Genomic DNA, 27,088 nt, shown 5'->3' with positions numbered 1-27,088 from the left:
GGGTCAGGCGAACGCCACCGGCAGCCCTAGCGGGGCCCTGCCGGGCGCTCCGCCCTTCCGGCGCGGGCGGCGGCCGAGGTCGGTGCTGCGCGCGGCGCGGCGCGGCGCGGCGGGGAGGGGCCCGGCCCGGCCCGGCCCGGCCCGGCCCGGCCCGGCCCGGCCGGAGCCCTGGGGCGGCGCGGGGGCTCCGGCGCGGGGGCTCCGGCTCGGCCGCTCCGCGCCCTGCGCTGCGCTGCGCTGCGGTGGGCCCGGGTCGGGCAGTGCGGCCGAGCCCGCCTGGGTCGGGCCGGGCGCCGGGGGACCCCTGGTCAGCGGCGAGCTGGGGTTCGCCTCGGGCTCATCGGGGGTTTTCCTTCGCTCCGTCGGGAGGGCTCGGGCAGGCCGGGAAGGAGGGCGGGAACGTGCCCGCGGTCCGGGCAGGCGGAGGAAGATCCGTCTCCGAGCAGGCACGTGCTGCTGCGGCGTTGCCCGAAATGCTCCCGGGCTGGAAACCCTCCGAGCTGGCCCTGACCCACCCGGCTGGCATCTGCTCGAGGGCAGGAAGGCTCTGCAGAGGGACCTGGACAGGCTGGATCGACGGGCCGAGGCCAACTGGACGAGGTTTAACAAGGGCAAGTGCCCGGTCCTGCCCTTGGGTCACACCAACCCCAGGCAAGGCTCCAGGCTTGGGGCAGAGCGGCTGGAACGTGCCCGGCGGAGAAGGCGCTTGAGGTGCTGGAGCGTGTCCAGAGAAGGGCAACGGAGCTGGGGAAGGGTCTGGAGAGCAAGCGTGCTGGGGAGTGGCTGAGGGAGCTGGGGGGGCTTAGCCTGGAGAAGAGGAGGCTGAGGAAGAGAGACCTTATCGCTCTGTGCAGCTGCCCAAAAGGGGGCTGTAGTGAGGGGGGGGTAGCCCTCTTTCCCAGGTTACAAGCAATAGGACGAGAGGAAATGGCCTCAAGTTGTGCCAGGGGAGGTTTCGATTGGATAATAGGAGAAACGTCTTTACCGCAAGAGCGGTCAGGCATTGGAAGAGGCTGCCCAGAGAGGTGGGGGAGTCGCCATCCCTGGGGTATTTAAAAGACCTGTAGATGCGGTGCTTGGGGACGTGGTTTAAGTGGTGGCCTTGGCAGTGCTCGGTTAACGGTTGGACTTGATGATCTTAAAGCTCCTTTTGAACCTGAACTTATGTTTTATTGGTGCTTTTTAAAGGTCATGCCATGAAAGGGCGCACTAAGAAAACCTGATGCCCTGAGCACGTTACTTCTGGAGAAACGCTTGGCCTCTGCAGCTTTGTGTGGGACACTGAAAGGCAGTTGTGTGAGTATGAGCTAACTTCAGCACAGCTGTGCTTTTTTTAGGTGTGACAACCCTTATTCCCATGTTGAGTGTTAGGGTGTGGGTGCGAGCTCCCCAGCTGCTCCTCTCTTGCCCTGCCATCCCCCGTGACGTACAAAGGTTAGTTCCCCATGGTCCGTGGTGGGTCTTGGCATGTATTATCTGAGTATAAACCTGAAGACGGTCAGTTTAGCTCTAGAATTACTCTGAGACCTGGGAACAAAGTACTTGTTGCTTCTCTGTCTGCAAGGAGGCTGCAGCTGTATTTCCACGTGTCTCCCTTGAAGGCCACTGTCCTGAATGTGGGCGCAGCACTGCCCTGTTGTTCTTTGGGTTGATGAACACGGCAACTAGCAGCATCAGGCGGAGGCAGAGGTTACCAGACGTAGCCCCCAGTAATTGCATTGCAGTTCCAGGAGGCAGAAAGCGTCAATAACTGCTTATGTCTGGAGGGGGGAAAAGCTGGCAGTCGTGTTTAGTGCCCGCAAGGCAGCTGGAGGCACTATTGCTTACGATTGTTGTTGCCGTGCAGAAAAGACGTGGCTTAAAGTGCTGCATCGAGAAAGTAATGCTTACGGGTAGCAGAGGTAAACAATAGAAGAAGGGGAGATAGATATACGCGCGTATGAGAATTGCCTTCCTAGTGCAGCTGCTGGTGGTGGCAGCTTTGGCCCTTGCCGGTAAGTTTCGTTAAATGTTAGAGTTGTTACTTTTGAGACTCGTGGGGATTTGAGCGTTTGTCTGGGCGCTAAGGTAATAGCCGCTGATCTAGAGTGAATTGGTGCCTTACTACTTGCACATGTTTACCTTGGCATTGAGCTTGGTACTTCTAGAGCAGAAAATAGAGGGGAGGAGGGAAGTGTAGTAGCGTAGGCGTGTGTACTGCAGGTCGTGTCCGTGCGTGGTTCGCACATCCCGAGTGGTTGATGGGTTGGGAAGCATGTGATGCCCTGCAGGCTTTGTAAGGGTTAACTAAGGCATTTTCCTTGCTCTGGTTTGATGCTGCGCTTATCTGATGAAGGACTAAAATAATGCCCCGCTTAGGGACGCAGTCTGTTGGAGTCTTTGAGGGCAGGCAGTGTTTCCTGGGGCAGACAGCAGTGGATCTCGTGGGATGGCTGCACCGAATGGAGATGGACGAAGTTCTGGCATTCCTCAAACCCTGACAGCGCGAATGTGGTGGAATAAGTGCCGGCGCAGGTCCTGATCCTCGTCTTCTGTCGACCCTCAGCACGTCCAGGTAAAGGTAACAGGGTAGTTGTTGAGACAGCGCCTTTGAGTCAGTGATTGTGATGATTGCGGGCTTAGGAACCAGGTGCTGTTGGATACCAACGGCAAAAACTATTTTGGTGTGTTACCGAGGAAAAAAAACATAATGCAACGGGCAAAGGTTTACGGTTCCTCTTCTCAAGAAGTTGTCGAATTTGGGAACGTCGTGCTTTTTCAGTTGCTTGACTGGTGATGTTGTCTGTATTCTTCACGAATTTTGCACAGTCTTCTCTAAATATGTCCTAGCTGCAGGCTTTACTGGAATTTGTAGGTAGTCACGTTTGGAGTTTACGAATGCTTCTTGGTGTATGTTGAGGTGAAAGATGCGTACGGCCAGAGGATGAGTAAAGGTTTGGATTTTATAGGTACTGGTACGGACAGAAATAATATTAGTGAGTATTAAAGTAATTGTGTAATGACGACATGACCTGTACGTTCACGTAATACCTATAGTTTTTGTGTGTAGTGTGTTTACACTTCAGTACTACACAAAAGAAAGGTTGTAGTCGGGTCTTATGTTCCTCACGTCTGCTTTTTTTTTTTTTGCCTCCGTATCACTCACAAATTATACCAGTCTGAGCACTGTATTTATTTGGTGGGTACTTTCCCGCTGAGAAGCAGCACTTAGTCTCAATCTTATTGTTCACCACAGCTATCTCCAGGGTAGCTGAAATTTCTCAGCATCTGTTCTGCCTGTTATATTTCTTCTCGAGTAAACTGTGGTGAAAAACAGTACCCGAAAGGCTCCAGTGCTTCCAGACAAGTGCTTGGTTGCTCGCGTAATGTGTTTCTAGTCCCATCTCAAGTAATGCCTTAACGGTGTTATCTTATTTATTTGTAGCGTCCCATTTTGGGAAGAAAGTGTGTTGGATTTCAAACCCTTGGGCAGGACAGGAGGAGGTGGCCTTCTCGGGTCAGTGATGAGTGTTGGCATGTATTATCTGATGTAAAGGTGATGTCTGTCACCACTTTAGCTCTAGAATTACTCTGAGACCTGGGAAACTCCAGTTTCCTTAGACTGTGACCGTGGCGCTTTTTCAACCTGGAATCAAATGCCTGTCACGTTCTAAGGCAGCGTAAGGAGAAGGGGGCGCGATTTGAGCTTCCTTCCGTTTACGCGCTAGGGAGGTATAGTTGTTAGTTTAATACTTGGATGTTACTAGGAGGTGCTCTCACGTTAACTGATCGCAGCTCTGGGTACTCAAAGCTGAACAGTGTTGGCAAATGCTGATGTAGAGGTTTGGTGGTAAATGTAACCCGCCTGTCTTAATGAGCATGCATATTCTTAATTCACAAACACGGTTTAGTCCCACCTACGCATCCAGAATGTTTGAAGGGTCATGTCACATCTTCCTTTGATCACAGTCAACAGTCACGTGTTCAGACTTGTTTTTTGAGGGGGGAAAAAAAAGGTAGATAATATATTTGTGTGTTGGGCTTGTAGGTTCCATTTTGCATTTTTGTAAGACTTGAATTTTAGCTGGCGACTGTAAGATTCCAGCTGACTGTAGGGACGGAAAGTTAAAGTTGTTAGCGTTTTTCAGGGTTGGCCCGAGAATATTCCTTCATTTCAGCTGTTTCTTCTATTATGCTCTGTATAATAAATTCTCAACTACTGTTTTTACAGGTGACATGAGCTAGGAGAAAAAACATAAAGCCAGCTGGGGCCCAAGACCAGCACTGTTGTGTTCATAAGACATTGTGTCCCAGGAGCGAACTGGCTCACGTCAGTGCTACCTCAGAAATCTTTGTATTCGCTACTCAGACCTCGATTTTTCCTCACTGTGCAGTTTGCGTCTATTCGTAGAATGTCCTGAGCTGGAAGAGACCCACAAGGACCGTCAAGTCCAGCTCCCATCCCTGCACAGGACAAGCCCAAATTCACACCGTGCCTCTGAGGGCGTTGTTCAAGTGCTGCTTGAATATCGCCAGGCTTGGTGCCGTGGCGGCCTCCCTGGGGAGCCTGTTCCGGGGCTCCACCACCCTCTGGGGGAAGAACCAGTTCTTCTCCTTAACTATACACTTTATTGCCCAGTTCTCTGCGGCTTCTGAGGTGGGATGTTTGCTTTGATCAGTCTCTTAGCTCTCCTCAAGGAAATAGTGGTAAAACAAGTGCTTCTCTATCTCTCAGTTCCCGACTCTGGCCATCAAATTCTGTTTTGCCAAGCTCACGTAGTTCGTTCTTGTGGCTCAGCGGAGAATTCCAAAACGACCATTTTCTTCAGGATATCACTACATTGATGTTACGGAGTTTTGTTCCTGATTTCGGTGACACTGCGGCAGCCGGGCAGATGGCAGGCCCGGGTTGCGGGTCGAGCAACAAGCCTTGGGCCAGCTCTTCGGGGCTCCCAGGCTTCGGAGCTCCTCCCTCACTGTCCCGGTAGTGGGGCCGCAGGAGCGGAGGGAACAATTTGGCCTAGCACCTTCCCGGCACCCAGGCTGTTGCCAAGTTTCTGTCGAACGGGTGTCGAGAGCCTGTGTGACTGGCCTGTCGGAAACCCCGTTCCTCAGCCCGTGCGCGTCCCCGTTCTAGATCTCGCTGCTCTCTGTTGGGGGTCCTTCTGTGTCACATTGGTTACTGTCGACGGGGAAGTTTTGAGCGTTTCGCCCCTCGTTATTCTGTTCTGCCCTTGCCAATTTGAGCTCCCTGACCCGTGTTCCCTTCTGACGGACCACCGCCTCTGGGCTTCCCAGAAAGGCTGTCTGGTTCCGCAGCCCTTGGGGTGCTGCCATCGTGGGCTCCACCATCTAATGCTAAGGCTAGGCTCTTCGCTCCCACAGGCGCTGCCTTTTGCAACCCTTTGTTTCTCCGTCCTGCAGTTGCTGTCATGGACATGGCATCCTGGGGTATAGCGCCTTCTCCATCAAGGATGTCCCAGTCAGCCACGTTCTCTGTTGACTCGGAAAGCCCATCTGGAGCATTCCAGGGACAGGAACCGCTCCCACAGGAGCCCCCTTCCAGAGCTGGATGAGGGAAGCCCGTCCCTACCCAGAGGATCACGCCCAATGCCGCCCTGACCCGTGAGTGCGAGAGCTGCCCAGCCTGCCGCAAGCCCCTCAGGCACCCTTTGCTGCCAGGGCCCTCCTGTGATCAACGGCACTGGCAGCTCTGCTGCCTGGACGGCCCGCTGCGCTGGCGGGTCCATGGGCCCAGGCAAGCCTGGGGCTGCCCAGGGGGAAGTGGGCGCCTTGTGCTCCCCTGCTAAAGCGGCTGGCATGGCTGTGTAGCTGGAGCCCCGCACTGCCCCAGCACGGCTTGGCCCTGCACCGGCGTGGGGCTCCCAGCGGGCAGTGAGGTGGGACTTGGCGGGGCCGTGCTCCATACAGCCTGTGACCCCGTGCTGCCAGGCTGGGAGCCTGGTACGGGCCGTGCTGCCCAGAGCCCTCAGCGCAGCCTGTGCCCCTCTGCTCCTGGGCCCTCCAGGCCACTGCAAGACAAGGAAGGAGGACGCTCACACTGCCATTTCAAATGAGGGAAGCGGAGGCAGAACCAGCAGGGGCAAGAAAACAAACAGTCCTTGCTAACCAGATGTACCGCTGGGCGCCTGACAGCACATTCCGGTCTACTGGCCCTTTTTCTTCTTGGCCCGCAAAAGGGTTCCGAGAGGAGAACCGCTGCTGGAAGCGGCTGTCTCGTGGGGCAAGAGCAAAGCCCCCTTTCCAGCACCCTTTCTGGTTTCCCGGGGGTGCCCAGGAGAGATGGAACCCTGCCCGGCAGGCCAGGCCAGGCAGCCGCCTGGCACGGGAGCGTGGCAGGGTTCAGCGCGCCCACAGGCACGGGCTCCCAGCGCCTGGGACGGCAGCAGCCGCTCTGCCCCTCCCGGCTCAGCCCTGGGGAGCCCCAGTGTGACGTCAGAGCCACCACTGTGAGCTCAGAGCTGGCCACCCGCACAGCCCTGTGGCGCGTGGGGCAGGAGCCCACAGATGCGTGTGGCTGTTGCCCGGGCAGGTGCGCTCCTGCTGAGAGGCGGCAGGCACGTGGCTGCTACTGGAGCTGGTTTTGCCTGGGCAGGCCACGCTTGCTGGGGCTGAGGGGGAAGAGCTGAGCGGGGAGCCTGCCTTGGCCCAGAGATGGCGAGGAGAAAGGCCCCCCAGGGAAGACACCAAGGGGCCTCCAAAGGCTCCGTTGGGATTAATGCCAGACAAGAGCTGGCAGGGGAGGCAGCGGGGCCGAGCTGCTGCCAGGCCAGCGGGTACGAAGTGGGCTGCTCCTGCCTGGGGCGTCAGGTTCGGGCGGAGTAGCAGGGCCGTGGCCCAATGTAGTCAGTGGCGTCAGAAGCCAGTGTGCAGCAGGGGCCTTTGGGGAGGGGGTAGCCTTGTGCTGCAGGGGTCAGAGCCCACCCTGATTTGCAGGGAGATTTTGCTGCACATCAGGCCAGCCCCTGGGACCTGACACTGCCCCCCCCTTGGGATGCTGAGGCGGGGTCCTGCCTGGCTGTGGTGGGGCAGCTGTGCGGGGAGGAGAGGGGTCGGGAGAACGCCAGTGACCAGGGAGGAGGGGTGTGGCCCATGGTGGGGGACGGCCCACGGTGGGGGACAGCAGCCTGTGCCCTCTCCCCAGACGGCCACCGAGAGCTGTCTGCGAAGGGGCAGTTGGTGCCAGGGAGCAGGGAGTGACGGGCTCAGAATAGGGCTGTCCTGCCGGGTGGGCTGGGGCAGCCCGTCCTCTGACAAGGGCCTCTGCTCAGGCTGCTCCTGCCCGCCTCGGCTCCCGTGGCGTGGCGATGGTGGGCAACCAGCATTTGTCTTTTTCCTCCCACAGGAACCCGTGCGTGGAGGTGGAGCTGGTGACGGTCCCTTCCACCTCGGCTCCCTGCTCTGCCACGCAAGGGCCTGCCAAGTGGCGCAACAAGGCCACAGGAATTGCAAGTAAGCTCAGCACTGCTGCTTGCTGTGAAGTCCCCTGGGGTGAACTTGGAGAGCTGCGCTGTGCCAGAGCTCTGGCCAAATGTCACGAGAGGCAGGAGAAGTGCAGGCTGCCCCAGGGAGGGAGGGAGTGCGTAGGACTGGGTGCCCGCCTTCCCGCAGGGAGCTCAAACACGTGTGGCTGGGCATCCTAGAGAAGAGACCTCAAGAGACAGGCCTAACTTTTCTCTGGCTTTTTTGCCCAGGGGCGGTCCTCAGCCTGGCTTGGCATCCGGCAGGTGCCCTTGTCTCCCTGTGGAGACATCTGCTGAGCACACGCATCTTTGCCAGGTACGTACTACCTGTTTCTGCTGTGGTGGGGGGCGGGGGGAGAAGGGGGATGTCCCTTCCCCCAAGCAAGGGGGAGAGCAGAGGGTGTTCCCCACCCAGCAGCCCGGGGCTCCCGCTCGTGCGCCAAAGTTTGTGCGGTGCCCGTTCTCGGGGAGAGCCAAGAGCAAAGCCCCTTGGCAGCCCCACTCCCAGGCGTTTGCCGGAGCCCCAGAACCCTCCCGGAGATGTAGTAGGACAAACCGCCGTGTAGCCAGAAGCTCAGGAGCACAGCCAAGCCTCCGCAGGGCAAGGGTCTTCCCCAGCTCTGGCAAGAGACCACACAGGTCTGGAAGGAAAGCCAGACGAGGCCCCTGCGCTTCCCAGCTGTGCGGAGAAACACCCCTAAGAGCAATCTGTGTGACTGCAAGTGAGAACAGGCCTGCTCTCTCAGCCAAAGAGAGAGAGCAAGGTCCACACCAGAAGAACTACTGAAAAGCAGTCCTCATTTGCTCAACCCCTCTACTTCCCTGCATGATTTTCATTCCCTTTCGGAAGGTGCTCCTGGAGCCCTTTGTTTGGGGAAGATCTGCCGGCAGCGTTGAACGGCGTGGACAGAAATCGTGTTCGTGCTGGGCGCCAATCTGTCAGCTCTCTGTCAGTAGCAGGCTTGCAAAGCAATGGCTTCAGGGCCTGAAGAGGGAAGTCCACGGGTGAGGGGGTTTGCCCAAGACTTGCAGTACTGACACCCAAAGGACTCTCTTCTAGGCAAAAGATGGGCCCGCAGAGCAAGAGGTTCCTGAAAGTCTTCTTCCTGTGGCTCCCAGTGGCTCTGGGTGAGTTTTCATGAGCAAACACAGCCTGGCTGTGCTGGATGCCAGCTTTCCTTTTGGGCCAGTATGTGTGAAACGCCCGTGGTGCGGGTGCGTCCTGAGGAGGTCCTTGACTGGCACTGGCGTTTGGACTACCGGTAAGACTGGTAGCCTCCCAGCCGTGCTGCTGCTCTGGCCACTGGGCCAAATGGCTTGCTTAGTCTGCAAGTCTGCGAGAGAAGGGCGTAGCTCTTTCCAAGCCTGAGCTGGGGATTCCCAGACGGGAGGGGCCGTGCAGGGGGACCCATGGAGAGGTACCTCTCCTAGCCCATGCAGCCCAGCCTCGGTGCTCACCGAAGCAGTGAGGGGAAATGGGGAGTAGCTCTGGGGCACCGAGCACACCTGAAGGCCACGGCTACGCAGTCCCCTCAAGCCTGGGCTGATGGCTCCCGGTCAGAGGCGCGTCCTCTCTCTGCACCCCACGTTCCCCACCTCCTCAGCTCACCTGCTGCCCAGCCCCAGGGCACCAGGCAGGCGACAACGCAGCTGCAGGGGGATGGCTAGCAACTCCGCTAAAAGAACCGTCTCTTGGTGATGTGAATTGCAGCTGGTGCTTACTGCGCGACCTCGCTGCCGGTGTGGACAATGCAGGCAAAGGGACTGATAGAGGTCAGTGACTCGTTGCTGGCAGTGGCTGGAGGAATCACAGGCTGTGCTGCTGCCACGCAGGCTGACCCAAAGAAGCGGCAGCTTGTGCCTTCCTAGGGAAGCCTCTCCTGGGAAGCCGCGGCAACTCTGGTAGCAGATGCTCTAACGGAGCATTTTTCCCTCCCAGGAGCTGACACGTGTGTCGTCGGCAAACCTGAAGATGCTGTGGTAAGAGAGGTTTCCTGAGCTGGAACTGGTTCTGTGCAGAAGCGTCAGCCGACCTCGTGCTACCTGCACTCACTTTCCTAACAGCCAGGGCTCCCGTACTTCCCTCCTGCCTTTGCCTTTTGCTCAGCCTGGTGCAGAAGGGAAGCACTGGCAAAGCAGGGAAAGCACACGTGTCTCTCTCTCTTGCTGAGCTCAGTCACTCCCCAGAGGCGATGGGCTGCTCTCTGACCAGATCGGCTTTCCTGTCGTGCAGGAACTTGCCCGTTTTGGCGGCGGAGGAAACCCAAAAGACACGCTTTCTGCTGGAGGAGGTGGCTCGGCTGAGGGCACAGATCCGCAGTTTGAAGGTGATCCTGCATTTTGGGGAGGGAGGCTTGGCTGGGCAGAACCCCTGAGAACATTTTCTTCAGGATTCTTGGTGGGGTCAGACTGCTGACTGCAGCAACCCAGCCTTTGCCCCAGGGGCTTGCTGGGTGAGCTTCTGCACTGCACAGGCCCCTCTCCAGCCCCAGCAAAATGAGGCTGCATCCTCTCAGAGGACTCCTGAGAGCCTTTCCTAGGTGCGCTGGTGCCTCTGGCTCCTCTGAGCAGGCTCCTGAGGCGGTGGTGGGACCCAGGCACACGTACAGTGCCAGCCATGGCTTACAGGGCCTGAGCCTCTCCCCCTCCTGACTTGGAGAGCACAGAGGGTGTGGACGGTGGTGTGGGGACCCACATCAGCACACCTTGGGGTCATGGCCATGGCCATGGCCACAGATAATCTTCCTAGTCCTCACGGCTCACGCCAGCAGCAGAGAGTCTTGCAGCTCTGTGGACAAGGCTTGCCTTGCCTTCCTGACACTGACCCTTTGCCTCTGCGGGCACTAGGAGCCACGCTGCACTGCCTGCTGATGTGGTCCTTTTCTGTGTTGATTTCTGGCGTTCCCAGGAAGCTCAGGAAGTGAACCAGGCAGCGTCCAAGAAGGCTTTGGGTGCCTACGTCGAGATGTCTGACTGGGCCCTGGAAAGCTCTGGTATGGACACAAGCAGCCCAGTCCTTGTCCTGCGCTTGCCTCTAGCACTCCCCAAAGGAGCCCGTGCTCCAGGCGCTGCTCTCCAAAATGGGGCAGCTTAAATCCTTCACGGGGTCCAAGAGCAAGGCTGTGGCAGAGTGGGTCGCTCAGACTCCCTCCCAGTCAAGCCCTCGGTCTCCGCACAGGTGCCCCTGGCGCTGCCCCCGCATGTCTTCCTGTGCTGATGGAGGGGCTCTGCTCCTCTGCGCTGCATTTGCAAAGGGAATGGCTGGGCCGTCCTTTGCTGCTCATGCTCCAAGCCCTCAGCTTTGGTCTGCTGTCATGCTCGTGGGCGCCTGCAGGCTCCCAGAGCCCTCAGACCTTCTCCTCGTGGTGCTGTGAGAGAAGCACTCACCAGAGATGGGGCTGCCGTCATTGCTCTGTGCAGCTGGGCACCCCCCCGCCCCCAGCGTGGTGATGAGGACAGGACTGACAGACGTGGAGCTGGACGGCGGCGTCACAAATACTGCCTGAGCACCAGCTCCCTTCTAGTCTGCGGCCTCTAGCAGTCATCTGCTCTCCCTTCCTTACAGGTGCCACCATTGACAGGCAGAGAACTTCCGAGACCTACGACTGCCAAGAGAATTGGGGCTGCAGGGTTTTATGGTTCTTCCGCGCTGCCAAGCCTCCTGAGACTATTTTGCAGGTATTGTAGCAGAAATCTTCAGGGAAGGTGTCCTTCCTTCCTGAGAAGTTGGGGACTGACCTCAGGGGCTCTCCCCTCAGGCCAGTGGTACTGGTCAAGCCCACCGTGCTGCTCAGGTTCCGGACACCAAAGCTCTCACACAGGGCTGGGCTTGCTAGAGATCCGTGGTTCCCCTGGCGAGGTGAACAGAGGTGAACTGCTGCATCTTGCCCACAGTCCTCTGCCACAGCTGGGTGAAAGCCTTCCTCCCTGGCGACCCTGGTTCCACACTCACCCCTAACTGTGCCTTTTTGCGGGCGGGAGGCGGGAGGTGGCGGGTGCCCTGCAGAGCCGCTGGGCAGGGACGTGTTTCTGCGCGGGCCTGACTACGATGCTTTCGTAACCACTCTTCTCCTCTGCTCCCTAATACTGAGACCCCCTTTGTCAGGCAGGGCAGGGGGCCTCCTACTTCTGTCCAGTTCCTCACAGGCGCCTCATTTTCAAGCTGAAATAGGCCCCACAGACATGCTGGCGCCTATGCTTCGAGCTACATGGGCAGTGGTGTTGGCCCCAGTGCTCTCTCACACTTCATTGCTGTCGCGTTCTGGTTGCAGGCGGATGTTTCCCCAGGAAACTGCTGGCCTTTCCAAGGGCATCAGGGCCAGGTGGTCATCAGGTTGCCAGCACGAGTCCATCTGACTGCCGTCACTGTGCAGCACATCTCCAAAGACGTGTCTCCATCTGGGACCGTCCTCAGCGCCCCCAGAGACGTCGTTGTCTTTGTAAGTCTCTGCTGGGCGCTTCTGGCGGGCATCTGACCCTGGGGCAAAGCCAGGACAGGGCCCTGCTTGCTTTTGTGCATCTTCTGGGGTTTGTGTCCTGATCTCTCGCGAGCACTGCAGTGCCCTCGCGGGACGCTTCAGGGGCTCGAGAGGTTTCATCCCTCTTAAGGTTTGTTCTGGCCAAGCACCTCTGGGTTCTTGACCAAATCTCAAAGCGGAGACTGAGCTCCACCATACCCGGTGCTAGGCTGCTGCTCGAGCCCCAGGAGAGGGTGGGTGGATAACAGGGCTGAGCCAGCGCGTACCTTGCCTTTCTGTCGGGATGAGTCTGAGCGGCTCTCCTTGTGCTTTGCCCCTGAGGGAGTGGATGTGGACGGAGAAGAGGAAACTCTCCTTGGGACGTTCACGTACAACGTGGCAAAAGAGGCTATTCAGACCTTCCCTCTGAAGGTACGCTCCACGCACGGGGACGAGATGCCAGGGAGCACAGCAGGTTTGCCTGCAAGTCCATGGAGGAAGGGCACGCATGCTTTCTTTTCTCCCTGGGCAGAGGGGCCCAGGCCACCGTCATGAGAGAGAGACCTGCGGGCTTGGGAGGGCTGAGTAGCACGCGGTGGTGGTAGCAAGAGGGTAGCAAGGGCAGGGTCAGGCCCGTAGGAGCACGAGTCCCGAGAGATCCCTGGCTGCGCCCGGTGCCTTCAGCAGAGGCAGCTGCACGTGCGCCCACTCCACGCAAGCAGCGTCTTTGTGCCGTGGAGAAACAGGGCGGCCTGGTGGCGAGAGGCGTCGGGCAGCACCGTCGCTCCATGCTGCGGCCTGCTGGCAGGCTGGACAGTGTCCTCTCCTCCCACCATAGCACGCCCCTTCTCCCGCGGCGCTCTCACGCCTGCCAGGGGGAGAGCAGGCACAGCAGGCAGCGGGAGCTCGGCGGGGTTGCACACCAGGTGCCCCACACGCAGGAGCGCCTCCCCGGCCTCCCTGTCAGCACAGAGCAAGCAGCAGCGGGAAGGGGCAGAGGGAAGGGAGACCGAGCCCCAGCCGGGCCGGCATGCAAAGACGGGGTGATTGCACTGCCGCTCTTAACACCCCCGTTTCCTTTTCCCACTCTTCTTCACAGAACGCGCCGCTTCCCAGAGCCTTTCCGTCTATCAAACTTCTTGTGAAGAGCAACTGGGGAAACCCAGCGTACACCTGCATTTATCGAGTGCAGGTTCATGGGAAGATGGCGCAACCGGAAAGCCCCAGGTGAAACCAGAGAGAAAAAAAAAGTCAAACATGAGAAAGAAGAAGAAGGGGAGGAAGAACAAATAAATCTAAAAGATGTGGCAATTGAGATGGCTGTAGAACTGTAGAAGATTTGTCTCCAAAGTGGGGTGCTCAAGACGTTCCACACTGTGGGAGGGGAATTCGGGAGCGTGTGGAAAATGTTACAACTTCTATGCCATTTTTTTCTTAAAAACGAGGAAGATAGGAAGCATTCCCAAGACTGAATCTAGAGAGGGGAGGCCCAGCCTGTCAGCGCTCCTCCCGCCGCCCCTGGGGGCTCCGCAAGTGGCCCCAGCCCAGGGCAGGCCGAAGGGCCCGGCTTCAGTTCACAAGAGGGCGACTGGCCCCGCCCGCCGGCCCGCGCGGGCTCTGCAGGAGCTCCCCCAGGCGCCCGCCCACCCTCTTCCCGGCTTCTCAGCCAATGGCGCCCGCCAGGCGGGGACAGGCAGGGCCCCCCGCCAACCACCGCAGCGCCCCTTCTCTGGCCCCGCCCCGCTGCGGCCGCGTGCCGACGGACGAGCACGTTGCTACGGGCGCGCCCGGAGCGCCAGCCAGGGCCCCGGGTTCGAGTCCCGCCGCTGGGTTCGAGGCCCGGCGAGAGGTCAAGGAATGAGGCGCTTGCTGGCGTGAATGCCTCACGTACCAGCCAAAGGGCTGCCCGCGCAGGAGGGGAAAGGTTGTTTAATTGGAAATTGTAGTTATAATTTGGTTTTAAGTACCGGTGCTTGTAATAGTTGTTTTGGTCAGTTATTAAGAGAAGAAGAACTTTGCCAAGGATGTTTTCTTGTTGGGGGGGTCCGAGTCCCCTGCCTGGTTTGGAAAGGGCTTCGAGTCCCCAAAGTTGACCAAGCGGGTTAGAGTCCCACTGAATGGGGTTTGAGTCCCCAGTTTGGCTACTTGTCTTGACTGGTCTCTGAATTTTGGCGTGGTTATCAGAATATGGATTTATTTTTGCATGTTCGGATCAGATAGTTGTTTTGGAAGTCACATTTAATATGGGTGGGGAATCGTCTAAAGGCAACGTCTTAAAGAAGTCACCTCTAGGGCGTTGACTGAAGCATTGGAAGGGGGGTGGGGGTGGGTTCGATCCCCTCACAAGGAAGCAGTTAACTGAATATTGTAATCATTGGTCGCCGATCTGTACTTTGAAATATAATACTATAATACTACTATATTAAAATAATATGTATTATAACGTCACCGTTTGTAATGAGAAAATGACGGTTTGGTGATTAAAAGATCGGATTCACTCTAAAAGTGAGGGTTTGGGTCCTAAAAATGAGGCTTTGAGCTTTAAAGAACAGATTTAGGCCCTGAACGTGAGGGTTTGCAACATATAAATGAGGGTTAGACAGTAAAAAAGACAGGTTTGAACCCTAACAGTGAGGGTTTGGGACCTCTAAAGGAGGCTTTGTGCCTTAACAGAGGAGTTTGGACCCTGAAAGTGAAGGTTTGGAACATGAAAATGAGGCTTTGAGAGTTAAAAGAGGATTTTGGATGCTGAAAGTGAGGGTGTCGTGGTTTAGCCGGGAACTCAGCCCCACGCAGTCGCTCGCTCACTCTGCCACCGGTAGATGGGGGAGAGAATCAGAAGGGTGACGCTCGTGGGTTGGGATAAGAACAGTTTAGTAATTTAAAATTAAAAAATCAGCAACAACAAAAATGCAATGGAAAGGAAAACGACGAGAGGCGCGAAACCCGGGGGGGGGAGGGGTGTCACATGGTATGGAATGAACATGCCATTGGCCAGTCGGGGTCAGCTGCCCCGGGCGTGGCCCCGCCCCGCCCAGCCTCCCGCCACGCGGCAGAGCGCGGGAAGCTGGAAAGGTCCCCGACCACCACAGGCACCGCAGTGAAGAGAATTAACCCCTTCTCAGCCAGAACCATCCCAGGCCTCCAGGTCCTTTTCAGCAAAGTTGCTTCTGCGGCACAGTCACCCCCAGCCTGTCCTGTGCCATGGGTCTTCAGGCTCAGCTGGCGCCCGTGTCTCCGTGGTGGGCCTGGCTCCTCCTCGCCTCTTTCCAGGGGCTGCGCTTCCCATGTACCCGCAGCTTTGCAGGAGCAAAAGGAGCCTTCCTCCTGTGCCAGAAGTCACCAATTTCCATCCCCTCCCTCCGGGGCTGGGGGGCTTGTCGTGGGTCCAGTGCTCCTCTGGGAGTGGTCTCCAGCTGCACCTCCTGTCCTGTGCCACAGGGGAAGGGGTCTCCCCTCCACAGGGTCTCTGCAGAGACCCTCCTGTCACTGTCCCATTTGTCCTCCTTGGTGGTGCGTGTAGGGGCATGTGGAAGGAGAGAGTGCCTGTTCCTTTAAGGGCATCTGCCCAGATGCAGAAGCAGGTAATAGGAAAAGTAAGAAGTCATCAGGAAGAAGGTGCGGAGCCACTGCCCTGAGCACAAGTGGTAAGGGAGGCAGTAAGGAGGCCACACCTCAGCAGTGGCACTGACTGATGGGCTGTCAAGGGGCTGCAGGCAAAGCCAGACTTGGCAACGGGTCAGGTTTAGTCAGGATGCAAACTGGAGGGTCTGGGATGTAGGAGGGGGTGGGTGGGACTGTGCAAACTGGTGGAAGAGTGGCGGGGGAAGGGAGCCCTTGGCCTGGCCTGGCAAAGGCCTTGGGTCCTTTGCAAGCACAAGCTCCAGGAGATACCGACAGTCACCTCGTGGCCATTGTGTTAACCACTCCTGGCGATCCCATTAACCTTCATAAGAATAAGGAAATAAACCCTAATAATAATACGAGTAATAGCAATAATAATAATAGTAGTGTAACAGATCCTCTCTTAACGCTCGCTCCGTGTAACTCACTCTCTTGGGGGCTGTGGGGAGGGGAGTGCGTGCGTTTGTTTTGCAAGGATTAAGTGTGAGCTGCTGCCAAGAGCAGTGTGCGTGGATTTGGGGCCCGCAACAGGAATGAGAGCAGGGGTGTGGGCACCGTGGGCTCTGTGGTGTCAGGTCCTGGAGCCAGTGGGGGTCCCAGTGCTGCTACTGGACCCAGGGGGGGCCCGGGCCTCTAGCCAGTGGGGCGGGAACGGTGTGTGTCCTCAAAACCAGCTACAGGGGGGACCAGTGTGTGGGAGTTTTTCCTGTGCCCCTTGAGGCAAATTCAACGGACCTTTGTGCTTAAACACAGGAATGCGTTGGGGCAGAGTCCTACTGCCACAAGCCCTTCTGGAGGGATTCGGCACCTGCGGGGCAGGAGCCCGTTCCTTCCCCACGCTGGGGCCAGTGCCTGTCCTGTGAGCGCTGGCCGTGGGTCCATCCCCAGCCCAGCTCTGCTGGCAAGGGCGCCGCCATTGCAGGACCCTCGCGATTCCATCCTGCGGCTTGTCTCTCTGTGCGGGCCCCTGCTCCCTGCCAGTGACACCAGATGGGACAGCGGGGATGTGCAGGACATCTGGGCATCACTGATACCAGATGGAACATCTGGTCCCTGTCTAATCAAAATAACCAAAACTATAGTTACAAGTATGATAGGTAGGAGATACATTTACAAGCAAGATAAGGTTAGGAAAACATTTTTAGACAGCAGGAGGAGTATGGACATGATTTAAGTATTGTGTCCTTGGACAATATATCCTGGGTACGATGTAACACTGCACCCTGGTAGGATACATTCCTTACTAATTGACGTGATTTAGCGTTACGGAAAAATAAATCCTGATTAGTAGATTTTTGTAAAATAAGCACATGGAATAACCTTGAAAACGAGCCAAAAGGGTACTGAGCACGCTTGAAGATTGAGTTCAACTAGCGAACACGGTGAGGAAGACTATCGGTGACCACCAAAGAAATTTGGAAGACCGCCACTGATCTCGACTGCGCATGCGCCAGGGCCATTTGCATATATTAATGAGTAGCATGAATATTATACGTTCCCCAAAATCTAATGACTATGCAAACTTTTTGAGTATATAATCTCTGCAATACAAGAACCCGGCATGCACATTAGGTGGAGCGATCCCCTGTGTACCCAGTACTGCAATAAACGCCCACTTTCTAAAACTCTAAAGAACGAGCCTTAAAGAGTTTCTTTCACCAACTTTTACGGCATCACCAGCTTAAACCCTTGCTGCCCTCCCTGCCAAATCACTCCTTGGTCACCAGGTGCCTTTGCTGGGCAGTGGCAATTTGGGTTTCCCCTTCACAGGGTGAGTGAGGGGTTCTGCGCTGGCGACTGGAGCTGCCCCTGCTGAGGGGACGAGGGTCTGTATCCCCCCCCCAGATGGGCTCTGCGTGGGATGTGCGTGGGTTTTCACCAGCAAACTTCAGGCTGGACCAGGCAGGAGCAGGGGGAACTCGCATCTGGGCTGGGGAATCAGATGGGCAGGGGTCGGTGCTGGTCCTCCTCGGGGGGACCAGCGAGTGTGGGGTGCCCGTGGGATGGCTGTGCGAGTGCTGCATGTTTGTAGTGAGCACCGAGCTGGACCAGCCATCGACCTGGGGACCCAGGGGTGGGTCAGAAGGCTGGGGTCCAGGCAGGGGTCGCGGGCAGCAGAGGGGCCATGCTAGTGCTTGGGGGACCCGAGTGTGCGCGCGTGTGCCTGCACGAGTGATCGTCGGTCTGTGCCAGTCGCAGCGGAGGAGGGAACATGGCTGTGGGTGCAGACGTGTGATGGGGGTCCTGTGCATGGGGGCTGCTGGTGGCAGTGTCTTGGCTGTGGCAGGCTGTGTGATTGTCCATCTGTGTGTCCTGTGCATGTGTCTGTGCGCGCATCTATGCGTCTCTGGGATACGTGCTCAGCTTCGCTGCTGGTCAAACCAGCTGTGTCAAACCACCCTGGGCAGAGACCCTGGGTCCCCAGGGGGGGGCCTGGGACGGATTTGCTGGAGGCAGTGCCAGCTCCTGACATCCCTTGACGTTCCATTCTGCTGTGCAGCTTGAACATCTCCCTCCCCTCTGCCTGGCTGCCCAGACCCAGGTCCTGCCGGGGAGGATCATCTCCTCCGCAGCACCTTCCTGAGCAGACTTTCTTGGCCCCTTTGCTCTCTGCTGCAGTGTTGGATGAAATCCATACGTGCTCTCCTCTGGGCACCAGTAGGGAGTGAAACAGCATGGACAGACCCCGCAGTGAACATCCCTCTGCATCAGCTCCTTCCCACTGAAAGGGCCAAGGTGGCATAGCGGTGTCAGCAGTGACTCCCCAGGGTCTAGCAGGGACAGCTACAGGTCATGACTTTGCGACTTCAGAGCAGTCCCAGCCCAGAGACGAGCAGGCATTTTTCCTCTCCAAATTCACATTCCTTTGCCATTCACGCACATCACACCGAGACGACTTCTGTGTTCTCCGTTCCCTCTGCACTGGACCACGGGTTCACAGCACAAACACCTCAACCGTTCCCAAACCCATACGCTAGCTACCCACCAGCCTGCACTGTCCATCCCAGCCACAGCCCCTCGCAGGCCCCTGGCCCTGCACAGCAGGAGAACATCCTGTTCACGCAGCTGTGAGTAGCCCCTCGGGTCCTCCTCTGGATCCGCCTGCAGGTGAACATGGCTCTCCCAAGAGGAGCTCGACCAGGGCGGTGACCCAGGACACCCCTCTCTCCCTCCGCAGTGAACCTCTCAGGCCAAGGGGGGTACTCAGACCGGCCAGGAGAGCAGCTCTCGTGCAACAGGAGCAGGAGACAGGCTGAGGGCCCGCGCTGATGCTCAGTCCTGACACCAAGCGCTTCTCTGCATTCCTAGGCAAAAGACTGAAACGTGTCCCGAGCTGGAGGCACCATGGGAACAGGTGGGGCTATGTGTGCTGGAGCAGGGGGAGATGGGAGGCAGGAGGGTCTCAGCCTGGGGGGAGCATGGCTGAAGGTTGAGGGCATGACGCTTGGTGCAGACCGAGAAGCAGGAAGGGGCAGGCTGACAGCGTGGAAAAGATTCCATCTGGGAAGGAGGAGGAAGAGACAGAGGAAGCTGTTTCTTCAGCTGGGCAGGCGGGAGGGCGGCTGCCCTCCCCAGCATCGCCTGTCCTCCTGCTCCCACCAGCACTCGGGAAGCAGGGTTTTCCTGGCCACCCTTGCGGGATGGAGAGCAGCAGCCTGTGGAGTCAGGGCCCTGCCCTGCTCTCCTCCCACCCAAGGACAGGACTGGCCCCTGGGAAAGCGTTTCAAGATGGGTTGCAGGTGGCTGAAGAAGAAAGGACTCGTCTAGTGTTTGTTTCTCTCTCCAAAGGCAAGAGGCTGTCCTGCCTCTCATGGCATGTTGACACCAAGACACTTTTCACTGAGGGCCAATGCCTGCTCAAGCCGAGGCCCCATCCCTGAGTCAAGTGTGGCTGATCAGCAGCACTAGGACACGCCTTGGGCTTAGGCACGAGGGCCGGTTTCCCAGCACAGACAGCTCTGAATCTCCAGCAGCAGCAGCTCCAAGACCGTTTGGCCTGAACAAGCCCTGCAGAATCTGTCTGCCTTCTCCCTGCATGTAGAGCTCAACAGCTTGCGAACGCTACAGCCCTGGGAGAAGAGCTGCCTCTGGGACTAGAGGGAGAGACCCAGTGAGTGCCAGCCCTGACAGCACATGCCCCTTCCCCCTCCTTGTCCACTGCTTTCCCTTCCCTTTCCCTTTCCCTTTCCCTCCCATAGTGGTTTTAGGATACACAGCGTTCCCACTCCTGTGGCTGGAAGTTAAAGACTCCCACTCGCTCCAAGTAGCTGCACTGGGACCCGAAACACTACAGTAGCTGCACTGGGGCCCCACGCACTCCAGTAGCTGACACCACAGAGGAGGGGTGCCCACACCCCCCGTCTGACCCCAGTACCTGGCACCAGAAGGTGTGGCCCTGTTAGCCACTTCCAGCTCCCCAGATCACCACGGCTTCTACCTGCCTGGGCTTTTTGTGGAGGTACCAACTGAAGCTGGTGCCGAACCCCACTATGAGACATCAGAGAAGACCCACAGGGGCTCAGCGCCAGGGAACCTGCTTCTCCCACTCCCATGGTGACTGAGCTGGGCCACATGTCCCTGGGGGATTCTCTGCAGTGTCCGGTGGCCCCAACACGCCTTCCTGACTGGTGATGGGGGTTGCCCCAGTGAAGGGTGTGGGCTGGGGGTCCAGGAAGGCTCGTGGGCCCAGAGTGGGGCAGAGGACCCTGGGGTCCAGGCTGCCTGTCCACGCTCCTCTCCTGTCCTGACACCAGACTGTGCTCTTTGGGGATGGTGCTCGCCAGAGCCCCGGTAAGAACCTGTTTCCCGCTGTGCCTCTAAAACACCGGGTGCCCCAAGGGCTGGCACCACCTGCCCTTCCCCTCTCCCAGCCTCCTAGGGGGACACTCCACTTTGCCCTGATCTGCCCTTTTCTGGGGGCACACGGTGGGTGGGAAGGGATCGCCTTTACAGAGACACCCCAGGCACCCGGGCCTCCTCAGCCCCTCTGCTCATTGCGGTGGTGTGGCCAGAGAGGACCCAGGCATCCAGGCGCTGGCAGAGGAGCGGGAACACGGACACGGACGCGCACACACATGCAGAGCGTTCCTTTACTGAAGGGGTTTATTGATTGTGAGAGGGAAAGGGCCCAGGGCTCCCAGGGGATCAGGTGGGCTCATCGAGGGACAATCATCTCCGCATGCTGCAGGAGGGGGGCAGGACACGGGTGTCACCACTGGCTCCAGTCCTGAAAGGCAGAGTCCAAAATATGACCCCCAGTGTCTGCCGGGACATGAGAGGGGCCTTGTCCCCATCGTCTCTCTCTGCAGAGACCTAGGGAAGGAGGAGGGAATTGCAGCCCGCAATACACCCACGACAGGGTCTTGGCTTTCCTGAGACCCCTGTGGCACCCGGAGCTCCGTGCCCCATGTGTCATTAACCCGGGATGCCCCTAAATCTCACAGAGCCCAGCCCAGCCCTCATGGTGATCCTGGGGGTCTGTATGGCGCCTGTATGCCTGGCCTGCACGGCAACCCTCTGGGCCCATAGAGCCCCACTGAGTGCAAGGAAAGGCATGGGGCCAGCTCTGTCCAGCTCACCCTGGGACATGGATCCTGGGCAGTCCCCTCTGTTTCCCTGTCCCCTACCCAAGTTCTGCCCACCCCTGAGGGCTCAGGATCCTTTGTGGGGCTCGAGATGCCCTGATGCTGCTCACCTAGACATCAACGTCTGCAGCCACAAGTTTCTGGCGCACAAGCTCCACCTGCTTGTCAGCCACAGGGGGCTGGGGAGAAAGGGAGGGTTAGGGATGTGCTTGGGTGCACTGGGGTGTACTGGGAGGCAGGGGAAAGCAATGGGGTCTTTGGGGAGGGTGCTGCCGGGGGAAAGCGGGGTACATGATTTTGTATGGTGCGCACAGGAAGCAGTGGGGGGTCCTGGGGAAGGGGGCCTCCCTGGGCAAGCACTGGGGTGCAGGGTGCTCTCTGGGGTTGCCCTGGGGTGTACTGGGTCACGCTGGAGTGTCGTGGCCATAGGAGGCGAGGGGAGGAGGGTCTGGGGCCAGCCGAACTCGCGGTACCTACCTCAGCCCTCTTCACTCGCCCGAGCGTGAGTCTTCTCTGTTAAGAGACCATGAGGCCGCACTGGTCACTGGGATGTCCCCAGACCCAGCACGGGATGGGAGGACCAAATTGCCCTCCAGGTTCACCCCACTACTTACGTTCACGCAATAACTTCCACTTGCTTCAAATATTGCCTAGGGACAAAGAGCAAAGCGGTGGTCTGGATTGGGCCTTGGTGGGGCTGTGCGTGGGGCACAGGTGTCCCCAGTCCCTCCAGTCCAAGGGCTTCCCCCTGGTGTGAGCAGGAAAATCCCTTCTGCTCCCCCCAGCCCCATTCCTCTAAGCTTCACCCACGATACCCGCTCATGCAAGGACCAGGGGTGGGGATGGAGACAAGGAGAGCGTGGGGAATTCAGGGCCTCCAAAGAGGACGGGGTGGGGGGGACCCAGAGACAGGGCGCTGGGGTGAATTAGCGCACCGCAAGGGACTGGGCCGGGGTGTTGAAGGGACAGGACTGCATGGGATGCGAGTGAGGGAATTCAAGCAGAGAGGATACGGGGACTTCAGGTGCGGTGGTTGGAGGGGGCAGGAGGAAGACGACTGCAGAGGACCGAAGCCAGGGGACTGGGAGCATGTTTGGCAGTGGGGGTTCAAGGAAGGGGATCTGGAGACTGTGCCGCAGTGGACTGGATGAAAGGCAAAGGACTGAGGGGACAGACGGAAGGAAAGGCATCGGGAACGCTTGAAGGGAGGGCATCTGGGGACCCCAGAGAGGACACGGCAGGGATCCCGGGCAGGAGATGCGTGAGGGAATCAAAAGGATGGGATGGGGAGGCCAAAAAGGGAGGGATGTGGGGCACCAAGACGAGAAACAGGTGTGGGCCCTTGTAGGAGTTTGTGGTGGCCCCTCCCGGGGAGGAGAGAGGTCTGACGATTCAGTGAGGAACCCGGTCTCTGGGCATCAGAGGCTTAATTGCAGGGGAAGCGGAGGGAAGAGATGGGATTGTGGGAGGGAGAAGGCTGCATTGCCCAGGGCTGGAGGTGCAGGGCAGCCTGGAGCAGCCCCTGGCTTGGGAAAGGGAGTGGCCAAGTCAAGGGCTTTTGTGCTCCCCGCTACAAATTTCACCCTGCAGGAGAGCTGATGTTCTGCAGCCAAGACCCATCCCCAGCCTTGAGCCCTCCCTGTGGCATTGGGGACTCACCTGAGCATCTTCTGGGGTGCACAGCAGGATGGTGAAGAGCAGGGCCACGCCGAGCACTGCGGCCTTCATCTTCCTCTGCTGAGTGGCAAGTCCTGGGTGAAGCTGGAGAAGGTGAGGGGCAGATTTATCCCTCCCAGAACTCCTCCTCGCTCCCCCGCTCCCCACCCCGAGAGCCTCCAGGGCAAAGCCAGGCGTGGCAGAGACGCCAGCCCTGGCAACAAGCCCAGCCTCGGCACAGAGTAGCCCCCGCCTCCGGCACAGATCCAACCACTTTCCCCGACATCAGTCCAGCTTCCTGCATGGGGCAGCTGCACATGGAAGGGCCCAGGCACCTGGGGGTTGCGAGGGGAGGGCGGACAGAGCACCCCTGACAGCCGGACACCCTATGGTGACAACGCGCTGCTCCAACAGAAAAACGCCCTCCAACAGCCCCCCAAAGACAGATCCCCCCACCTCCCAGTGCCCCTCACCTCCCAGCACTGCCATCTCCCAGTGCCGCTCGCCTCCCACAGCAGTCTTTCCCTCCAGGACTTCACCAGAGATGATGCCAGCCTCCAACTAGGCGTCTCTAGGCAGAATTGTCTCTGACCCCTCTCCAGCGCCTTGGGTAAACAGGGGGCTGGGATTGACCCCTCTTCTTGGGGCAACAGGGACCCTGGGATGAGGAAACACGGGGAGGTGGGGGGACAACTCGGAGCATGGGCAATGGGGACAGCCAGGTGACTGGGATCTTCAGTCCCTGGAGGCAGTGTGGGGCACGGGTGAATGTTGGGCACCAGGAGAGGAGGGCTCCGCTTGAGAGAAGTGCTGGGCTTGGTTGTGGTGACCTGCTCAAGGCCACCCCATTTCCCCGATGCACTTATTCTTTCCGGCTGTGACACTCACGCCATCTGCCATCGCTGCTCTCCTAAAGGATGCAAGTGCCCCAAACTGCAGAGGAGGGAGCTGGTACTGCTGTTGGCAGGGACATATTCACAGTGAAATTGGGCATATATTGGGTCAACATGCTTGCAGCACTTATTCACTTGTCTCTTTCAGCAGCTGATTGTCCTGGTTTCAGCTGGGATAGAGTTCATTATCCTCCTAGGAGCTGGTGAATTGCTGTCTTTTGGATTTAGCATGAGAATAACATTGATAACACAACAGGGACTGGCTGGGTGTCAGTCAGCAGGTAGTGAGAATTGCGTAGTGCATCACTTGCTTTGTATACTCTATTTTTTTGTTTGCTTTTTCCTTTATTTCAATTATTAAACTGTTCTTTTCTCAACCCATGAGTTTTCTCAGTTTTACTCTTCCCATTACCATCCCCATCCCACCGGAGGGAGGGCAGGAGTGGGCGAGCGGCTGTGTAGTGCTTAGTTGGTGGCTGGGGTTAAACCACAGCAGTGATAGTCAGAAGTAACCACGTGTAATGACCAGCAAATCCTCTAGCCGCACAGAGCAACAGGCACTAGATTCATTGCCTGTACTGAGTTCATGAGACATCAACATTATGATAGCAGATCCATGAATACTTTGTAAGGCTGGCACGTTCCTCTGTTTGTTATGTTGCACGGTAATTCAAGCTACCACGCTGTGCTTCCCAACCATCATTCACTTCCAAAACCACGCAGCAGTCCATGTCACATGTCTGAAAGTAAAATAGTGCTCTATTTTAGGCCTATGTTTATAAGGGTGTGAGGATAATTTCTTTTTGTGAGCCGCAAGCTGGGAATCAAAGGCCGGTGGTCAAAATCTGGTTTAGGTTTTGAAGTCAGTGGGAGGTTTGCCTGAGTTTCAATGAAACTACGGCATTACTAGTTTTGTCCCCATGATGATACAGACACCTGTCATGACTTCAAAGAAAGCCTGTCTAGTTTTATCCACGTGAAAAGAGGTAAATACAAATACACTGATAAGTGGTTCACAAGAACTGTAAATGGCACAGATTCTTCATTGACATTATACGCCATTTTTCAGGGTTATGGATAAGGTCATATCTTTATGTGACATTAACTATAAATAAGAGATGTGTTGTGGATCAGTTGTGAAAAGATTTAAGGCAACTGACTTGAGTATTTGCTTTGAAATTGCCCAAAGAGTGGGCAGTCACCTGGAAGATTTTCATTTTCACTCCTTCTGCTTTGCGCATTATTTACTAGATAGCTGAGTTACACAGTGTTGAATTATGTATCATGTATTTAAATATGCTGTGATGTTTTTTTGTATTCTGAAGTTATTTCAAAAAGAATTTCTGAACGTTACACACTGTCATAATTGAAGAATATTGACTTAGGAGAGGTCAAGGCTGCCTTTGAGATAAGTGTAAATCAGGTGGATGGCATGTGATAGCCACTTAAAATGAAAGGTGCTATTCAGGAAGATCCCATCTGTTGGATTAATGGTATCTCAAAAGACATGCTCATGTTTCTGTAACAGTAATGTACTGAAAAAGTAAAATGTCACGAGTTTTCTGATTTGGCAAAGAGAGGGACAAGAGACTTTACAAGGCTGGTCTAAGTTGTAGCTAATCCTACCCATGCTGTCTCCCTGCACCTTCTCCAAGCAGGATTGAGAGCACTTCTGGAAGTTTCTCTGTTTTCCCTGCAGTCACTTCTGTGAGGCAGTGGAAATTTTGCCACATTTATTTTCCAAATGAAGTTTTAGCATGGTCGTTCTCCTCAGGCTTTGACCTGCAGTGAGGTACCCCATTGTTTTACAGAGGGAAAGGGGAGAAAAAGAAAGGTGCACGTACTACTTCTTTGGTGGAAACCCTTGGTTCATCTGTTCATCTTGCATACTTCTATAGGGTTAGAGCCTAAGCGATCACCCCAGCTCTCCCCTTTGCCATTTGGAGGTGTATCTTCCCCTGTCTCATTGTAGGAAACCCAGGGGTGGAGGTAGGGAGGGGGAGAGAGACTGACAGAGGCAGGCATGAAAGGGAAGGAGAAGGGATGGGGGGGTAGAACCAGGGGGAGAGGCAGCTCTGCAGCACTAGCAGGAGCATCAGTGGGGACAGAGGGACAGTGGGGGCCCTGTTTTCCCCACATTTCCATCTTGCTTCTCATCTCCCAGCACCTTCCAGTTCCCAGTGTCCCTTAGTACCTGCGGAAGGTGGGGGGAAGGACAGGACTCAGCAGGGAGTCTCTGTCCTGCTGTACTGCTTTTGGCTGGGATAGAGTTAACAACAGATTTGACCAGAGGGTATTAGAGGGAACTTATAACTGGTAGATCTGTTTAACAGTTGCTGGTCAGGATATTGACTTACCTGTTCTCGACATTAATTTATCTGATCTGTGCCATGCTCCCTTTTTTGTTGTACATGTTAAAGGCTCATTTTGTCTTTTGCAGTTTGCTGAGCTCTGTAGCGCTTGGTGGTGTATTGTCTGGGAGGTGTATTGTGAAAGCACTGGCCTTGAGCTTAGTCCGGTATTTGGGTTCTGCACTGATGGCATTACTCTACTTTGGGAATCATCTCATGGAGACAGTTAATAATCACGCTTTTCCCCTTTTCCCCTCTGAGATGTTTTTGGTGGAGGAAACACACAGAGTGGCACCTTCACCACCTCCTTCTGTGTGGCAGACGTTTTCTCCCTTGTTACAACAACTCTTCAGTATCTTGAACATCCTTGGGGAACCAAAATGCGCCTATTGGTACAGATTTCCCTAGGGTTAACCAACTATTTAGGAATATCACCCAGGGCTATGCCCCAAGGCAGTGTGGTTATGGGTGATAAGGCATGTGGGAGAATATGGGCAGGTACCTAGAATGGTTGTCACCTCCAATGGTTGGGAACGTTAACCCAAGCAAGTGCAGGATCCTGATGAAATAAGAGAATGTTTGAAAATAGGGTGCCCTGGCCCCGGCTATGCCAAAGAGACACAGTTTGTCGCACTGTTCTGGGGCCTGTCCTACGCCTACTGCGCACTATTCAGCATCCTCAAGGGAAGAGAAAGTCTCTGGATCTAAAGACATAAAAACAGACATTGTGGCTAAACCAGAGACCCAGCCCTCAACTATATTGCCCCTGTAGTCAAGAAGGAACAATGGAAGCAGAGGTCAACCTGTGAGATATGCAAAAAAATTTCAGCCGCCATCCAGGAGAGCAAATTATCAGCTGGTTGCTCTGACACTGGGATGTTGGGGCCAATAGTCAGGAATTAGAGGGTAAGAAAGCCCAGCAGCTGGGATCCCTTGCTAGAGATAAGGCCATTAACAGAGGGATTGGAAAAGGGGCAGCAGTCCTCTGTCTGTGGAGGTAATTCCTGTTGAGTGAGACGGAAAGGCATCCCTTCAAGGCAAATCTTGCAAACTCCCGAG

The 27,088-nt window shown here is 56.7% G+C and overlaps 1 protein-coding gene, 1 long non-coding RNA gene and 2 other non-coding genes across 12 annotated transcripts; 3 read left to right on the top strand and 1 right to left on the bottom strand.

Annotated features, from left to right (window-relative positions):
- Window positions 1–157: 157 nt before the first annotated feature.
- LOC142067114 (SUN domain-containing protein 5-like) lies at window positions 158–14,438 on the top strand. Of its 8 annotated transcripts, XM_075115413.1 has the most exons (16): window positions 162–711; window positions 1,189–1,296; window positions 2,359–2,554; window positions 5,404–5,604; window positions 7,346–7,452; window positions 7,695–7,779; window positions 8,314–8,412; window positions 8,524–8,591; window positions 9,175–9,236; window positions 9,403–9,443; window positions 9,697–9,790; window positions 10,372–10,456; window positions 11,029–11,141; window positions 11,735–11,902; window positions 12,263–12,352; window positions 13,020–14,438. In XM_075115413.1, the coding sequence occupies exons 4-16, from the start codon at window positions 5,552–5,554 to the stop codon at window positions 13,149–13,151; spliced, it is 1,197 nt and encodes a 398-aa protein (XP_074971514.1). In that variant the 5' UTR covers window positions 162–711; window positions 1,189–1,296; window positions 2,359–2,554; window positions 5,404–5,551; the 3' UTR covers window positions 13,152–14,438. The 8 variants fall into 8 exon arrangements, 5 of the variants coding, with proteins under 5 accessions (XP_074971515.1, XP_074971518.1, XP_074971514.1 ...); XM_075115414.1 differs by lacking the exon at window positions 2,359–2,554 and having other exon boundaries at window positions 158–711; XM_075115416.1 differs by lacking the exon at window positions 8,314–8,412 and having other exon boundaries at window positions 2,367–2,554.
- Window positions 1,448–1,530, top strand: LOC142067431 (small nucleolar RNA SNORD45). Its single transcript, XR_012664043.1, has one exon. It is a non-coding gene; the product is annotated as a small nucleolar RNA SNORD45 (small nucleolar RNA).
- On the top strand, window positions 3,496–3,580 carry LOC142067411 (small nucleolar RNA SNORD45). The gene has a single exon (XR_012664024.1). It is a non-coding gene; the product is annotated as a small nucleolar RNA SNORD45 (small nucleolar RNA).
- A 6,191-nt stretch (window positions 14,439–20,629) lies between the features above and the next one.
- LOC142067281 (uncharacterized) lies at window positions 20,630–22,908 on the bottom strand. 2 transcript variants are annotated; one of them, XR_012663957.1, is made up of 5 exons: window positions 22,789–22,906; window positions 21,744–21,779; window positions 21,607–21,642; window positions 21,240–21,308; window positions 20,630–20,771 (listed from the first exon to the last, which is right to left on the bottom strand). It is a non-coding gene; the product is annotated as an uncharacterized LOC142067281 (long non-coding RNA). The 2 variants fall into 2 exon arrangements; XR_012663958.1 differs by lacking the exon at window positions 20,630–20,771 and adding an exon at window positions 20,778–20,857 and having other exon boundaries at window positions 22,789–22,908.
- Between the last annotated feature and the right edge of the window lie 4,180 nt (window positions 22,909–27,088).

Source organism: Phalacrocorax aristotelis, chromosome 21, assembly GCF_949628215.1.
Source record: "Phalacrocorax aristotelis chromosome 21, bGulAri2.1, whole genome shotgun sequence".
Classification (NCBI taxonomy): domain Eukaryota; kingdom Metazoa; phylum Chordata; class Aves; order Suliformes; family Phalacrocoracidae; genus Phalacrocorax; species Phalacrocorax aristotelis.
This window is presented reverse-complemented; position numbering and strand designations above follow the sequence as displayed.